Here is a 17,744-nt window from a genome sequence, read left to right on the forward strand (position 1 = left end):
TCTACATTTGTGTTCACCATAGCGAACCACTAAGCTGGTATGCTGAGTGCAGTCAATAAAAGGTGGCCACAAAACTAGAAGACAGAAGAAAAAGAGGTGATATGATCACTACATACAAAATAGTAACAGGAATTGATAAAATCGACAGGGAAGATTTCCTGAGACCTGGAATTTCAAGAACCAGAGGTCATAGATTTAAACTAGCTAAACACAGATGCCGAAGAAATATAAGAAAATTCACCTTCGCAAATAGAGTGGTAGACGGTTGGAACAAGTTAAGTGAGAAGGTGGTGGAGGCCAAGACCGTCAGTAGTTTCGAAGCGTTATATGACAAAGAGTGCTGGGAAGACGGGACACCACGAGCGTAGCTCTCATCCTGTAACTACACTTAGATAATTACACTTAGGTAATTACACACAGTCAAAAGACATCGCCACCACCCTCCCTCCCACAGCATTACTCCTCCTTCCATGGCGCACAGCGCTAAATATCACCACAATCCTGCTATTATCAGAACCCTGGTCAGTTTTATTACAGTCAGGGGTCTTCTGTAATAATATCATCGCTACATAATAGCATGAACAAGTATAATTTGGCATTTTTAGGCGATGCTGTGGTCACTAGCTGAACAGCAGTGCTGTTAGCTCATGCTGCGTGCATCAGGCTTGGTTGCTCACTCAATACTGAGGCCAATAACACCCGAGAGTTTGGCCCACGATTTTAAAAAAAAATGGCGTCTGTTTACAAGAGCCCTGATGAAGGTGTGGTGAACCCCGTGTATCCGCGGGCTGTTTAAATCTTGCGTAGTACTCCAACGCATCATATGACGTGATGCGAAGTTGACTGGAACAACGTCCAGCACGTCATATGACGTGATGCGCACTTTAAGGGTTAATCACTCATTTTTCCCAGGCCTGCATCCATCTTCCATCCCTTTCCTTCTACTTTTTCCCAGTCAGGTATTTCACATATATTTTTGAAATAGGCTACATGTAACATGACATTTTAATCTGTGCATTTATGACACCATTGTGCCTTTTAAACCAAACTAGTTTAAACAAAATACAAAAACTTACCAATTCAGGTTCGTGAATTAAAGCAATATTGTGAAGAATGCAAGAAGCCCTCAAAAACTTGCTGTTGTTCTCGATGTGGCGGTCCAGCTGTTGCATGCGCTTAAATCTTGACTTGAATAATGCCATGGCATTACCTGCCAGCTTATGAGCTTCTTTGTGGTTTTCATTAAATAATGCCTCCTAGAAAGAGAAAAGTAAAGAGCATGTGAATCTTTAAATCAAGAGTTGAATATAATTAAATGCCCTTTTCTGGTGTCTCAATCAGTAGCTTCCTGTGGCTAATAGCACTGGGCCAGATGAGCTCGGGGAACTGCATCATGGCCCCGAGAAATAAACTATAAAATAAAAAGGGAAATAAACATGGAAAAAAAAGACTCTATCACTTCAAGACGCACTAAATAGGGCTTTGAAATTGTCAAAAGATTGGCAGATGCAGTTTAATGCTGACAAATGTAGGGTTTTAAAGCTAGGTAATGATGATATACTGTATAAACCCGCTAATCCGGACTATATGGGAAAGACCCCAATCAGATAAGCACGTTTTCTGGATTAACCCTTAAATGGTGCTTGGCTATTTAGCATGTGTCACTCACAGGCGCATACCAAAAAAAAAAAAAAATTTTTTTCTTCTAAACCTGTTAATTTGTGTTCACTGATCATGGGAAAAATAATAAAAAAATCGTAAGTGGCATATATTGCCCGCTATAGGGCAGGGAAGTCTGGCAAAAAACAGGCGGTGACTCAGCGTGCGTCCCAGACGGTCTATTGCTCGCCAGCTGTCAGGCCGGAGTTGCCACAGAGATAATTACTTAATTATTTCAATGTCTATGAATGATTTTTCGTAGTTTTTTTGCTGTAATAGTATTCAATAGTGTGTAGTGTGATATATAATAAAATGAGTGAATCATCGCTGTACTCAAAAATATGGTGTGCATATTGTTGATTCAATTATGTTGAGGAGGGAGCCGGTCGGCCGAGCGGACAGTATGCTGGACTTGTGATCCTGTGGTCCCGGGTTCGATCCCAGGCACCGGCGAGAAACAATGGGCAGAGTTTCTTTCACCCTATGCCCCTGTTACCTAGCAGTAAAATAGGTACCTGGGTGTTAGTCAGCTGTCATGGGCTGCTTCCTGGGGGTGGAGGCCTGGTCGAGGACTGGGCCGCGGGGACACTAAAAAAGCCCCGAAATTCATCTCAAAATAACCTCAAGAAGATGTTTATCAAACAGTGAACAAATACTTTGTCGGTTATTACACTATATACACAGGTTATATATAAGTATCTGCATGTTTTGTTCACCATAACGAACCACTAAGTTGCTATTATGAGTCAAAAAGTAACGAGGAGTGACCACCACACACCAGCCAGCCAGCCACTCCCTCAACACCTCACTCCCCTACATTCTCCTCCCACCATACTGTTTTTGCTTTTGTTCACTATATACAGACGTTGTATGTAAGTATCTACATTCGTGTTCACCATAACGAACCACTAAGTTGGCATGCTGAGTGGCAGTGCCAGTGGCAGCCTGCCACTGGCTGCTACTTCCTCCCTCCCTCAAGTCACCTGAGTCGCCCACATTCTCCTCCCACAATACTGTTTTTGCTTTTATTCACTATATGCAGATGCTATATATAAGTATCTACATTCGTGTTCACCATTACGAACCACTAAGTTGGTATGCTAAGTGGCAGTGCCAGTGGTAGCCAGTGGCAGCCCGCCACTGGCTGCCACTCCCTCCCTCCCTCACCTCACCTGACTTGCCACCATTCTCCTCCCACCATACTGTTTTTGCTTTTATATACAGACGTTATATATAAGTATTTACATGTTTTGTTCACCATAACTGTACATCTAAGCTTGTATGGTGAGTAAAGGCACAAAGACGTACAGTGGTACCTCGGAATGCGAGTGTCCCTGTATGCGAGTTTTTCAAGATACGAGCAGGATTTCCTCGGAAAATATGTCTCGTAACGCGAGTTTGTTGATACGTGCACAGGCCGACCTAGCGTGTGGTGGTTCAGCGATCGTCGCCCCTCCGCCCCTCAGTTTACCACTGTCTCGCGCCCAGTGACTACCCCACATCAATTCTTCTCGCGGATTTTCAGTGTTTTGTTGGATTTTTGGTGATTTGACTATACAATTTGTTATTATATATCTCACCATGGGTCCCAAGAAAGCCAGTGGTAAGGATCAAGGTAAGGAAGCCCATGTGAGGATGACAATAGAGGAGAAACAAAAGATCATTCGGAAACATGAGAACGGTACACGTGTTGTTGAACTTTGTAGGCAGTACAACAAAACCACATCAACAATATGCACTATACTTAAGAAGAAAAATGAGATTATGAGTGCTAAAGTGGCAAAAGGAGTAAGAACAATAACGAAACAAAGACCACAAATACTTGAAGAAGTGGAAAAGTTGTTATTGACACTTTCCGGCTCCAGACGAATGTAAAAAAAACAACCGTAAGTGTTCCCGGCGTTTTGCCGCGTAAGCGTAAAATGTGTATACTCTTTTTACTCTCCTGACCTTAGTTCTTGAGCTACGTATTTCATTTTGGTACCAACGTGTTCGCAATAAAATTCTCTAGAAGAACATCAGTAAAAAAAGTCACGAAACGTATAGGGATACCAGCACCAAATAAATAACTACGAAGATGACTCGCCGTGAGCGCCCAACAGCAAGAAAATGTTTTTACTCTTGGAATTGTTATCACCTCCACACTTGTCCTACAGCGTTAATTTTGGTATCAATGGACTCGCAATGAAATTCCCAACACGGTGATATGAATATAAGCATAGAATAATGATTGCGGCCCGCCCGCAAGAGTGTGGGAAGTGGTGAAATTGTTACCCGGTATCGGTGACGGGACAACGCACGGCGCTTTGAAAGTTTATACAGTGGTACCTCCCATAACGAATTTAATCCGTTCCATGTTCGTCATGTGAAACGGACGTCATACAAAACGAGTGTCCCCCATGTAACCAGTGTGATGCACTGTGTTTATTGTGAAATTTCCCTAGTGTGCATGACATCAAATGTTCCCCAAAATATAATTTTTCTTTGTAAAATGATAAATTACCGTCCCTGAACATGTCTATGTAAAAATAATTACCAAATTCCACTTACTTTGGCTGTGAGGGCGTGGACAAGGTGCGCTGTGACGTCATCAGGGGCTGGTCGCCCGTGTGTGAAGCTCCCAGACACGGTCGCGCAGGCCATTCAAGCACCGCGTGTTGCCACAAATATATTTTCAAATATTTTTCCTATGCATTTCCAATGCGGTTTTATTTGTTTCTTTTATCGTATATGATGCATATTTGTGACCTTTACAATATGTATACAGTAGAATGTTCATAATTTTCCATGAAACTGTGATACATGTGTCAGTAATGTGTCCACAATAAATGTTTAGTCACAATATTACGTGGTAAAAATGCACTAATATTACAATATGTACAGTTTCACATACTATTTACACAGTAACACACTGTATTACACACTCAGTACTTTGGAGGTGCGTAATAGTCAACGAAGTAGTCCATGGTACACAGCGCGACTTTGCTCTCCTTGCACCAGCTACAGATAGATTTTTGTTTCCTGTTTCATCGTTCTGTGTGCTTGCAAATAATGCACTCGCGTGCACCCTTGGCTTTAGTACTTGTAGGTGGTATGTAGCCAAGCTTGTAAAGCATAAGGTAGTATTGAAACGATTATAGGAAAAGCTCAATTTGTAAGGTAGTCTTGAAAAGATCGCTTTGTAATGTCCCACACAGGAAGAGATTCAGCTAGCCTCAAAGAGTGTCCATCAGTCAGGAAGAGATTCAGCTAGCCTTAAAGAGTGTCCATCAGTCAGGAAAAGATTCAGGTATTCTTAAAAATATCAATGAACACCACCACCATGGAAGCCGCTAACACTGTTCATCTATGCTACTTGTATCAGATGCATCATCACTGAACGCAGAAAACGATTCATCTATGTATCATCTATATACATTAGAGATGGCAAGGGTGGGGCTCAGAGCTACACCTGGATACGCTCGCTGTATCATCCTCATAGGTGCTGTATCACAGGCATCCGACCGTTGTGTTAAGCCCTTATTGCGCCTAGCTTCACCAATGTTATGACCCTTATGTTCTTCAAACAATAGGGTCTGAATTGCACTGACTGAGTACAGTCTTTCAACACCGTGTGGGACAGGTGTTTGAGAGCCAGAGGCATGTGTGCTACAAATGGTTGCTCACGCACTACTAACCCAGCCAGCAGCCCTTGTCTTTCATATTCGTTATAGCAAAAGGTTCGTTCAGTGTTTGTTGGGTAGGCTGCTCCATTATGACAATCTTTCTTTGTTTCAAATGTGTTCCATTTGTTTTGTATTTATCACTTACGTCTCAATAATGGAGCAGCCTACCCGACAAACACTGAACGAACCTTTATGACATTTGTCCATTTTTCAAATTGTTTCAACAGTTCTTTTATTTTTCGTTTTTTTTTTTTTTTTTAAGAAACATGGAGCAGTCGACCTGTAGACCACCGAACGAACATTTTTGACATTTGTACTGGTTTTCAAAATTCTTCATATTTTTTATTATTTACGTTTTTTGTATGTAAGAAACATGGAGCAGCCTACCTGCCGACCACAGAACGAACCTTTTGCTATAAGACAAATGAAAAATAAATATTGAACACATTTGAAGAAAGGAAAATGTCATAATGGTTTATTCAGTGTATGTAAGGTAGGCTTCTCCATTATTGAGACGTAAATGACAAATAAAAAACAAATGGAACACATTTGAAACAAAGAAAGATTGTTATAATGGAGCAGCCTACCTGCCGAACACCGAACGAACTTTTTTGACATTTGTTGTATATCAGATATTTCATTTCTTTTTTCCTACAAAAACGTCAATGCTTTGCAACATCTCAGCAGTCACCCTTTTATATCCCAGCATCATTAGCATCTTTAAACAAGAACAACATAATTTATGTGCATCGTCGGAGGCGTCTAAGAATGTGCAAGCAGCAGCGGGACCCCACCATGTGGTGTTGACGTTACTCAAACCAGCGTTTGTCATACGGGACGATTTGACGCCGATCGGGCCGTTCGTTACCCAAAATATTCGTCTTTTGGGGCAATCGTTATGCGAGGTACCACTGTACTTATTTCACTCTCATGACATTATTATTGTATGTACGTCATTAATTTTTGTGTCAATGTGTTTGCAATAGAATGTTCTATGAGCCCATAGGTAAAAAAGATCAACAAAGCGTAAGATAGAATAGCGCCAAATATAAAACAACGCTGGAACATATCAGTGAGAGTCAAACACACACGAAATGTTTTTACTTTTGTTATGTTTGTGAACCTTTCATGAACTTATTGTACAATGCAGCCTATTGGTGAGAAAGAGACTCTCATGGCGCGCAGTTTGAAACAAACCCAAAGTAAATCGGAAAAAAATTGAATTTTATACAAATATTTTAAAAAGAGGACATAAGTTTATGTCCACTTAGCGGTAGCGGGTAGGCGAAACAGGACGCCGGGAGGAGTCCTCATGGCCGCAAAGTGTTAATTTGGATACACGACAAGGAGTTAAGGGGTGATAGTGTTTCGGAGGCCATTATTTGTGAGAAAGCCAGGGTATTGCACGAAGACCTTCTAAAGAATACCCCTGCAACGAGTGATGCAGATACGAAAGAGTTTAACCCTCAAACCGCGCATATCATATATAAATGATATCAGTGACAAAACCGAAACCGCGCACATCATTTATATATGATTTCGTGTCTAGCGCTATAATTTAAACGCCCCGCCTGGGATAGGAGCAGCTATAGTACAGCCACGACCGATAGTTGCCAGATGCCACCTAGAAAAAAAATCCAGGCCAACATTCTTGGGTGTTACAGCGTCAGTATAGAGCAAGCCACCAAGGCTGGCGCACGCAGCACGAGCTCACAGCACCGCTGTTCAGCTTGTGACCACAGCATCGCCTACAAATACCATAATATAAATGATACTGCTATTATTTAGCAGTGATAGTATTACTGAAGCCCCCTGACTGTGATAAAACTGACCAGGATTCTGATAATAGCAGGATTGTGGTGATATTCAGCGCTGTGCTCCATGGAGGGAGGAGTAATGCTGTGGGAGGGAGGGTGGTGGCGTCGTCTTCTGACTGTGTGTGGCCACCATTTATTGACTGCACTCACCATACCAGCTTAGTGATTCGCTATGGTGAACACAAATGTAGATACTTATATATAACGTGTGTATAGTGTGAGATAACAGCGAGAGGAGTAGGTTGGGAGCCGCCATTTTGGTGAGGGAGGAGCGTCGTCTGCACGACTTGGCATGGTGTTTACTGATGGCCACTATGGTCTTTGGGCACCATACCAGCTTATTTGTTCAGGTATAGTGAATAAAACAGGTAGATACTTATATATAATGTGTGTATATAGCGTAATAACACCACAAACAATATTGTTGGATGACAAATATTAGTGCGTCTGGCCTTGAGGGCGGCCGCCGATCAGCTGACTGTGTGAGTAGCTACGTCTTATGGCCTTCACTCACCATACAAGCTTAGATGTACAGTTATGGTGAACAAAACATGTAAATACGTATATATAACGTCTGTGTACAGTGAATAAATACAAAAGAGTATTGTGGGAGGTGAGTGAGGTGGTGTTGAGGGAGGGAGTGGCAGTGAGTGGCTCGCTGGTGTTTGGTGTTTCACTCCTCGTTGCTTTTTGACTCACAAGACCAACTTAGTAGTTCGTTATGGTGTACAAAACATGCAAATACTTATATATAACCTGTGTATATAGTGTAACAACAGCAAAACTATTTGTTTATTGTTTTATGAACATAATAATTGAATCACTAATATGCACACCATAATTTTGAGTACAGCGATGGTTCACACATTTTATAATATAAATATACCACAATTCACTGTATGGAATAATATTACTGCAAAAAAACTAAAAAAAAATCAGAGACATTGAAATAATTAGGTAATAATATATTTGTGGCAACTGCCGTCTGACAGCTCGGGCGGAGTAGACCGTCTGGCGAAGGCTCTGCCAACGCCCCTTTTTTGCCACACTTCCCTACCCTATTGCAGCTAAAATATGCCACCTACGATTTTTTTGTTATTTTTTTCCGTGATCAGGGAACACAAATGAACACTTCTATAAGACGAAAGAATTTTTTGGAATTTTTTTTTTTGTTGCGCCTGTGGGTGTGAATTCCATTTGGGCCCCTAGCGATTTGAGGGTTAAGGCAAGCAGGGGCTGGTTTGAAAAATTTAGAAGGAGAAGTGGTATCCATAGTGTTACAAGGCATGGGGAGGCAGCCAGCTCAGACAAACCAGCCGCTGGACGATTTATTGAGGAATTTAAAGAGTTTGCAGAGGCTGAGGGATACCTACCGCAACAAGTGCTTAATTGTGACGAAACAGGACTGTTTTGGAAAAGAATGCCTAAGAGGACATACATTATCAAGGAGGAAAAATCCTTGCCCGGACACAAGCCTATGAAAGATAGGTTTACGCTTGTGCTGTGTTCAAATGCGAGTGGCGATTTGAAAATTAAACCCTTGCTAGTGTATCATTCTGAAAATCCAAGGGTTTTCAAACAATATAAAGTGCAGAAAACCCATTTGTGTGTGATGTGGAAGGCTAATAAAAAAGCATGGGTGACTAGGCTTATTTTTTCAGATTGGGTGAATGAAGTGCTGTGGCCTGCCATAGAAAAATATATGCAGGAGAAACATCTGCTACTCAAAGCCGTGCTTCTCCTCGACAATGCTCCTGCTCATCCTCCAGGCTTGGAAGATGATTTGTTGCCCAGATACAATAAATTCCTCACAGTTAAATTCCTTCCTCCTAACACCACTCCTCTAATTCAGCCTATGAAACAGAAAATCATAGTGAATTTTAAGAAACTTTATGAAAGGGCACTTTTCCAGAAATGTTTTGAAGTGACTGAAGCCACAAACCTCACCCTCAAAGTGTTCTGGAAACACCATTTTAACATTTGTAGTGCTTTAAAACTCGTTGACAAAGCCTGGCAAGAAGTGACTCAAAGAACCCTGATCTCTGGCTGGAGAAAATTGTGGCCTGAATGTGTGAGAGAACTAGATTTTGAGGGGTTTGAGCCTCTAAATGAGGCGCCTATTGTTGAGGAAATTGTTAGTCTAGGCCAGCAAATGGGCTTGGAATTGGATGGTGATGATGTGGAAGAATTGGTGGAAGAACACAACGAAGAACTGACCACTGAAGAACTCAAAGCCCTTCAACAGGAACAGAAAGACAACGCAGCGGATGATTCTACAGTGGAGGAGGAGGAGGCAGTAGCGAATGTCCCTTCTGCAGTAATTAAGAAGGTGTGTCAGATGTGGGAAGAGATTCAAACAATTGTTGAAAAGACTCACCCAGAGAAAGCTGTAGCAGGCTTAATCTTTTCAATGACAATGTGATGCCTTACTACAGAGACAGCTTGCGAAGAAGGGAAAAGCAAGCTTCCATGGACAGATTTGTGGTGAGGAAATCGAGCAGTGAGCCTCAACCAGGACCTAGTGGCACTCAGATGAAATGTCCCAGGGAGAGCACACCAGAAAGGTCCTCACTGCCTGATGTGATAATGGAAGGGGACTCCCCTTCCAAACAGTAACTCCTCTCCTCCTCCCCCCTCCTCACCATCTTCCATACGCCTACAGCTTTCAACAGCAAGGTAAGTAATAACTTGAACATAGTTTTGTAGGTTTATTTAGATGAATTAGGTATAAAAATTTAGTTTCATGTGGGGTTTTTGGGGTAGTCAGGAATGGATTAATTCATTTCCCATTATTTCTTATGGGGAAATTAGCTTCGGAATATGAGTTTTCGGAATACGAGGCGTCTCCAGGAACCAATTAAACTCTTAAACTGAGGTATGCCTGTAGCTACTTATACAGTCAGCTGGTGGTGGCCGCCCTCAAGGCCAGACGCACTAATATTTCTCCTCCGACAATACTGTTTGTGGTGTTATTACGCTATATACACACATTATATATAAGTATCTACCCGTTTTATTCACCATACTTGTACAAGTAAACTGGTATGGTGATCAAAGACCATAGTGGTCACCAGTAAACAACATGACTACGATTTTTAACAATGCTGTTTGTTGACAAAATTGTATTTTTGCTTTTTTCTGCCATGTTTCTCCCCCCCCCCCCTTTTTCATTTTTTCCAGATTTTTTCATAACACAATTTATACTTTAATCTAAGTTAGTATTAAGTTTTAGTCTTAGTGTTTTTCCTGCCCAAAACACTTTGTGTCATAGTGGCTTTAGGTATTGTATGTACTAGCTCTATCTATGAATCCATCAACTTTTGTATTTCACCCTGTATGTATGTACTTTACCAGAATAAATATTTATTTATTTTATTTATTATGATAAGTCGTGCAGACGATGCACCTCCCTCACCAAAATGGCGGCTCCCAACCTACTTATTTTGCTGTTATTACACTCTATACACACTTTATACTGTATATAAGTATCTACATCTGTGTTCACCATAGCGAACCACTAAGCTGGTATGGTGAGTGCAGTCAATAAAAGGTGGCCACACACAGTCAGAAGACAACGTCACCACCCTCCCTCCCACAGCATTACTCCTCCCTCCATGGAGCACAGCGCTAAATATCACCACAATCCTGCTATTATCAGAACCCTGGTCAGTTTTATCACAGTCAGGGGTCTTCTGTAATAATATCATCGCTACATAATAGCATGAACAAGTATATTATGGCATTTTTAGGCGATGCTGTGGTCACAAGCTGAACAGCAGTGCTGTGAGCTCATGCTGCATGCATCAGGCTTGGTAGCTCACTCAATACTGAGGCCCCTAACACCCGGGAATTTGGCCCATGATTTTTTAAAAAATGGCGTCTGTTTACAAGAGCCCTGATGAAGGTGTGGTGAACCCTGTGTATCAGCGGGCCGTTTAAATCTTGCGTAGTACTCCAAAGCATTATATGATGCGGAGTGCAATTTACTGCAAGTCACTCAACGCATCATATGATGTCTAGCGCAACTAAAGGGTTAACGTACTTTTTCACCGCAGAAGTCCAAAAGTGACCATTTCCAACACTTTTTATACCACAAACAACAATTTGAATTGCCACACATTATTATAAAATATTCAACCAAAAACCTCAACTTACCTTGTTGTAGTTCGTCTTCTTGATTGATGCTACACATCTTGAAGTTATGAATTCTTGACAATTTACGTAACCTATTCTAACACAACCCTAAAATTAACACTTAAATTACTGTACAGTTTATGAGGGTAAGTTAAATTTGACTGCTAGCTGCTGAAGCCTCACTGGTTGAAGGCTCTTGGATTGCCTGTGACACCTCACTGGCTGAAGGTTCTTGGATTGCATGTGATGCCTCACTGGTTGAAGGCCCTTTGGTTGCATTTCTTACCGAATAAAAATCAAGTTTAGCTTGCCTTCTGTGTTAATTGGCCTGTTTTATGATCAGCTCTTTGGTTCGACTCAGGTACTGATACAAGTTTATAACTTCTGGATGAACACATTTGGATGAAAAATTTATTAAAAGGTCAACAGAAAACATGAGTAAACTGCTTTTTGTTGTCTGTTGTGTTGGTTCCTCATTGCCTTCTTCATCCTCCGCCTCTTCATTGACCTCAACAGTAATAGACTAGAGAATTTCTTCCTCACTCATCACACCATATCCTGGGTCATTAGCATCTCTTTTCAAGCCAATTAACCACATACTGTCTTTCTAAATTTTTGCCAGCATTTCTGAACATTCCATGGATTTCATCTGTAAATCCTTCAAAATTCATTTATGTTGACCAAAGCACACACTAGAAATTGAAGCGACAACGACGTTTCGGTCCATCCTGGACCATTATCAAGTCGATTGTGATGAAATGAGGGAGGCAAGGGCATTAAGTAGGCGAGAGAGAGGTGAGGAGATGGAAATTTTAGGGGAAGATAAGAGCAAGGCTAAAGGTATGAAAGGTAAGGTGTAATAAAGGATGTAATAATAAAAATAAGAAAGGGATAGTAAGAGAAAACAAGAGAAAGAAAAAGAAAGAAAGATAAAAGGAAGGGCAGGCTTATGTTAGGTCACATTTATTAGAAGGTTTAGAGTATTTGAGTATGTACTGTGAAAGGGAAAAGTCAACAGCAACAAAGCCAGGACTCAGATTCATGTTAGGTAGATTGTTTATCAGAGCCGATTCAACAAGACGGCGTCTGTGAAGAGTAGAGGCAGGTCACACACAGTTGGTGGTACAAGAGGCCAGGAGGTCTAAAGTCCTTTACGGTTTCACATTCATCAATATAGTGTTCTAGTCAATGCATTAAAGGTTTATCACAGAATTTACAATCTGAGTATTCTGATAGTGGCTCAGCCTCACTAACCTGCCAGATGTGTCTATTGCCAAGGCGAATTCGCGCAATGACTACATCATATTGCCTGGTTCGGTTACTGTGCTGATCATACAAATACCTATTATTACAAAACTTGTCATAACTTTTAATACTGCAGCTTCCAGGTCTCTGGGCATTTCTTAGTTCTTCTAAATCTGAATTAATTTCTTTAATTTGTATGTTTCTAATAACTGCATTAGATAGTCCAAAGTCATAATCAATGTTTTCTTTCCTGCAAGCCTCATTGGCCAATTGATCTACAAAGTCATGTTTTCCAACTCCAACATGGGATGGGATCCACACAAATTTTATACAAGAGTTATTATCATTGGCAAAAATTACATTCCATTTAATATTACAAGCTACTTCTGACATACATTGTGATGGGTTATTTAAGGACTGCAGAGCACTTTAAGAGTCACAGAAAATAACTCCACCACCATTGAGCTTAAGGTATTCAGTGGCTAGATAAATGCCCAATAGCTCGGTCTGTGTCATGCTTGCCCAGTTGTTCAATCTCTGTGTACTAGTCATGATCATTTCATTTCCTTTGTACACTGCAGGAAAGATTATTTTAGAGGAAGACCAATCAATAGGATGATTAGGATCCCTAACATGACAGAAGAGAGCATTGTTTGTGTCTGCAGACTTAACACTTCTTTTGTGTTCCTTAAGTCTGCCATTAAGTGTACTGTGAGTTTCACCAAAGTATTGGAAAAAACAAGACAAACAGGAAATAGAGTAGACACCAGCAGCATTAGAAGCAGGAGGAGCAGTGTCAACTAGATTGCTACGAAGAGTGTTAGCTTGTTGAAAGGCTAGCTTTATGTCAAGAAGACGAAAGGTATTAGTAAGAGTCTTGAGTTCAGATATGAAGGGAAGGCAGAGCACAGTGCTATTAACCCTTAAATTGCGCATCGCATCATATGATGCTTTGACCGACTTGCAGTAAATTGCGCATTGAATCATATAATGCTTCGGAGTACTACACTAGATTTATACGGCCCGTGGATACACAGGGTACACCACAACTTCATCAGGGCTCTTGTAAACAGACACCATTTAAAAAAAAAATCGTGGGCCAAATTCCCGGGTGTTAGGGGCCTCAGTAATGAGTGAGCTACCAAGCCTGACGCACGCAGCATGAGCTAACAGCACTGCTGTTCAGCTTGTGACCACAGCATCCCCTAAAAATGCCATAATATACTTGTTCATGCTATTATGTAGCGATGATATTATCCCAGAAGACCCCTGACTGCGATAAAACTGACAAGGGTTCTGATAATAGCAGGATTGTGGTGATATTTAGCGCGGTACTCCATGGAGGGAGGAGTAATGCTGTGGGAGGGGAGGGTAGTGGCGTTGTCTTCTGACTGTGTGTGGCCACCTTTTATTGACTGCACTCACCATACCAGCTTAGTGGTTCGCTATGGTGAACACAAATGTAGATACTTATATATAATGTGTGTATGGAGGGTATAAACAGCAAGAGGAGTAGGATGGGAGCCGCCATTTTGGTGAGGGCGGTGGCATCGTATGCACGATTAATCATGTTGTTTACTGGTGACCACGATGGTCTTTGTGTACCATACCAGTTTACTTGTACAAGTATGGTGAATAAAACAGGTAGATATTTATATATATATGTGTGAATATAGCATAATAACACCACAAACAGTATTGTTGGAGGAGAAATATTAGTGCATCTGGCCTTGAGGGCGGCAGCCACCAGCCGACTGTGCGAGGTCCTACGTCTTTGTGCCTTTACTCACCATACAAGCTTAGATGTACAGTTATGGTGAACAAAACAAGTAACTACTTATATATAACTTCTGTATATAAAAGCAAAAACAGTATGGTGGGAGGAGAATGGTGGCAAGTCAGGTGAGGTGAGGGAGGGAGGTAGTGGCAGCCAGTGGCGGGGCTGCCACTGGCTGCCACTGCCACTCAGCATACTAACTTAGTGGTTCGTTATGGTGAACACGAATGTAGATACTTATATATAGCGTCTGTATATAGTGAATAAAAGCAAAAACAGTATTGTGGGAGGAGAATGTGGGCGAGTCAGGTGACTTGAGGGAGGGAGGGAGGAAGTAGCAGCCAGTGGCGGGCTGCCACTGGCACTGCTACTCAGCATGCCAACTTAGTGGTTCGTTATGGTGAACATGAATGTAGATACTTATATATAACGTCTGTATATAGTGAATAAAAGCAAAAACAGTATGGTGGGAGGAGAATGTGGGCGAGTGAGGTGTTGAGGGAGTGAGTGGCTGGCTGGAATGTGGCAGTCACTCCTCGTTACTTTTTGACTCATAATAGCAACTTAGTGGTTCGTTATGGTGAACAAAACATGCAGATACTTATATATAACTTGTGTATATAGTGTAATAACCGACAAAGTATTTGTTCACTGTTTGATGAACATAATTTGATGTGACGATAATCTCTTTCAAGAGAGATTGAGCCTGCTCGTCTCTACATAAAGCTATGTATATTATACAACAATAAGATGCTACCTTCAAGATACATCTACCAGTAGCACAAAACGTTTTGACCAGGAGGCAAACGTACCCAAGACTCCCGCTCCACACTCCCTTCATGCCGGCTCTGTCATCAACCAGCAAACTACCATTCCCAGCTTGCCTGCTTCTGATTGGTGACTCGCCGACTGCACACCTGCACCTCTGCACCTCAGCGCCCTCTACAAGTTGATGTCTGAGCTTGAACTAGCCATTGAAGTCAGAATATGCTTGTGCTCTCAAGCCGTGAACAACTGATATATGCTGTCTATCAGGTGGATGTTTCTCAGCTAGCGCTATATTCTCAGCACCTGCTTATTTTTCACTTTGTCTTTATATTATTGTAGAGTAACGTCATCCCTATTCTTCATTTGTTATATGTTTTTGACTTGTTTGTTTGCACTGTACATAGCCAAGGGATTGTCTTTGTTTTTAATTTATTTTCTATATTAATTAAAGTTCCATTGTTCATACTATGTGTTTTGCGTGTCTTTCCTTACTTTACCACAGATAAACCTCCAAGCAGTCTATCATTTTTTGTAAGTGTGACTAGGCATTGACACCAGCCATTAGGAGGACTGCCGAACATCAACACTCCTACACTTTTCCGTCACAGTATATAAAAGCAAAAACAGTATGATGGGAGGAGAATGGTGGCAAGTCAGGTGAGGTGAGGGAGGAAGGGAGTGGCAGCCAGTGGCGGGCTGCCACTGCCACTCAGCATACCAACTTAGTGGTTCGTTATGGTGAACACGAATGTAGATACTTATATATATATAGCGTCTGTATATAGTGAGTAAAAGAAAAAACAGTATTGTGGGAGGAGAATGTGGGTGAGTCAGGTGACTTCAGGGAGGGAGGAAGTAGCAGCCAGTGGCGGGCTGCCACTGGCACTGCCACTCAGCATGCCAACTTAGTGGTTCGTTATGGTGAACACGAATGTAGAAACTTATATATAACATCTGTATATAGTGAATAAAAGCAAAAACAGTATGGTGGGAGGAGAATGTGGGCGAGTGAGGTGTTGAGGGAGGGAGTGAGTGGCTGGCTGGAATGTGGCGGTCACTCTTCGTTACTTTTTGACTCATAATAGCAACTTAGTGGTTCGTTATGGTGAACAAAACATGCAGATACTTATATATAACCTGTGTATATAGGGTAATAACCGACAAAGTGTTTGTTCACTGTTTGATGAACATAATTGAATCAACAATATGCACACCATATTTTTGAGTACAGCGATGATTCAATCATTTTATTATAAATATATATATATATATATATATATATATATATATATATATATATATATATATATATATATATATATATATATATATATATATATATATATAATGTTATGGACCCGAATCCATCGTCGGAGCATGGAGCAGTGACGACAACGCCATCTGTGAGTCCGCTCCCGAAAACCCCACAACATGGACAATGCCATCTAGTGGTGACAGGTTATGCCTGCAACAGGCGCTGGATTCCTGTCCTAGTCAGCTCGTGACGTAGCCACTGCTGACCTCTGGTGAGGTGGCGCTTAGACAGTGAACGCCATCTATGGAGTGAAGAGGTGGACGTTTGTGTCTAAGCTAGTAAGTGATGTTTCCTAGTGGTGCCAGTACTGATGTCGTGTCTGCTTGCAGAGTCGACCTGGGATTGCTGTGTTGGACGATGGATCAGTCTACCCAAGGCAGCCAAGGTCTCATCACCAGTCTGCTTTGAAGAAGCTGTGAGCCACCCCTGGACGAACTCTGTTGAGAGTATAATAGCCTGCCTGAGGAGTGGCAGTGTCGGGAATCGCCTTATCCGGGGCTGGCTGGTGGAAGAGACTACCGACTGTGGTGCTGAATGAGGAGAGTGACCAGCGAGTCACACGAGGCTCCTGCCTAGGGCTCGCAACCCTAGTATCAGTCGTGGAGTGGCCTAAACAGCGAGGCTGATCGGTACCTGCCAGCTACAGGCTGGATTGTGGTTGAAGGCCATCACGACGAAGCACCCAGTGGGACTGTGATTTGGCTGGCCTGTGGCCAGGGTAGATTCGAAGTAGTCATCGTGGATTCATAGTGGGCCACGGAAGAAGGAACCAGGGCTACCCAGAGTGAGCCTCGCCGAGTATCAAGTGTCTTCGGAGGAAGACGAAACTGTATATATTTATACAGTAATAATTCCTGTGTCTTTTTACATATGGTGGTGGGAATATATATCTATATATATATATATATATATATATATATATATATATATATATATATATATATATATATATATATATAAAGGGTATAAAGGAATATATATAAGAGAATATACATATATTAGAAAACAGGAGTATTTGTGTACCTCCCCTATTGTTTTAACTTGCATTACGGGGCTCACCCCTTGAAAGCCTCTACTACCTTGGGGCCGAATTCCCAAACTCTACTACCATCAGAGAAGACCCCGGTTGCGTCCCAGTATGGCCGTAACAATATATATATCACACTACACACTATTGAATAATATTACAGCAAAAAAACCAGCGTTGAATGTAATGAAACGCCATTTTCTGGGTGAGCCCCGGAGGCTCCCTGGAGCTTATCGGGCTAATGTATGTTATGTTAGACCGGGACATTAGCTAAGGAGTTCAGACCTACCAGGGACCAGCGCCAGAACCTGGCCCCTTCAGAGAGGTTTCAGGGAGC

The 17,744-nt window shown here is 41.7% G+C and overlaps 1 protein-coding gene across 3 annotated transcripts in view; it reads right to left on the reverse strand.

Moving 5' to 3' along the window:
- Positions 1–17,744, reverse strand: part of LOC123754081 (uncharacterized) — a 419,143-nt gene that overhangs the window by 34,707 nt on the left and 366,692 nt on the right. For all 3 annotated transcript variants that reach the window (XM_045736239.2, XM_045736241.2, XM_045736238.2), the window contains one exon: positions 1,077–1,256. In XM_045736239.2, coding sequence (XP_045592195.2) covers positions 1,077–1,256 — 180 coding nt within the window. The remainder of the gene's footprint in view (positions 1–1,076; positions 1,257–17,744) is intronic.

Source organism: Procambarus clarkii, chromosome 6, assembly GCF_040958095.1.
Source record: "Procambarus clarkii isolate CNS0578487 chromosome 6, FALCON_Pclarkii_2.0, whole genome shotgun sequence".
NCBI lineage: Eukaryota > Metazoa > Arthropoda > Malacostraca > Decapoda > Cambaridae > Procambarus > Procambarus clarkii.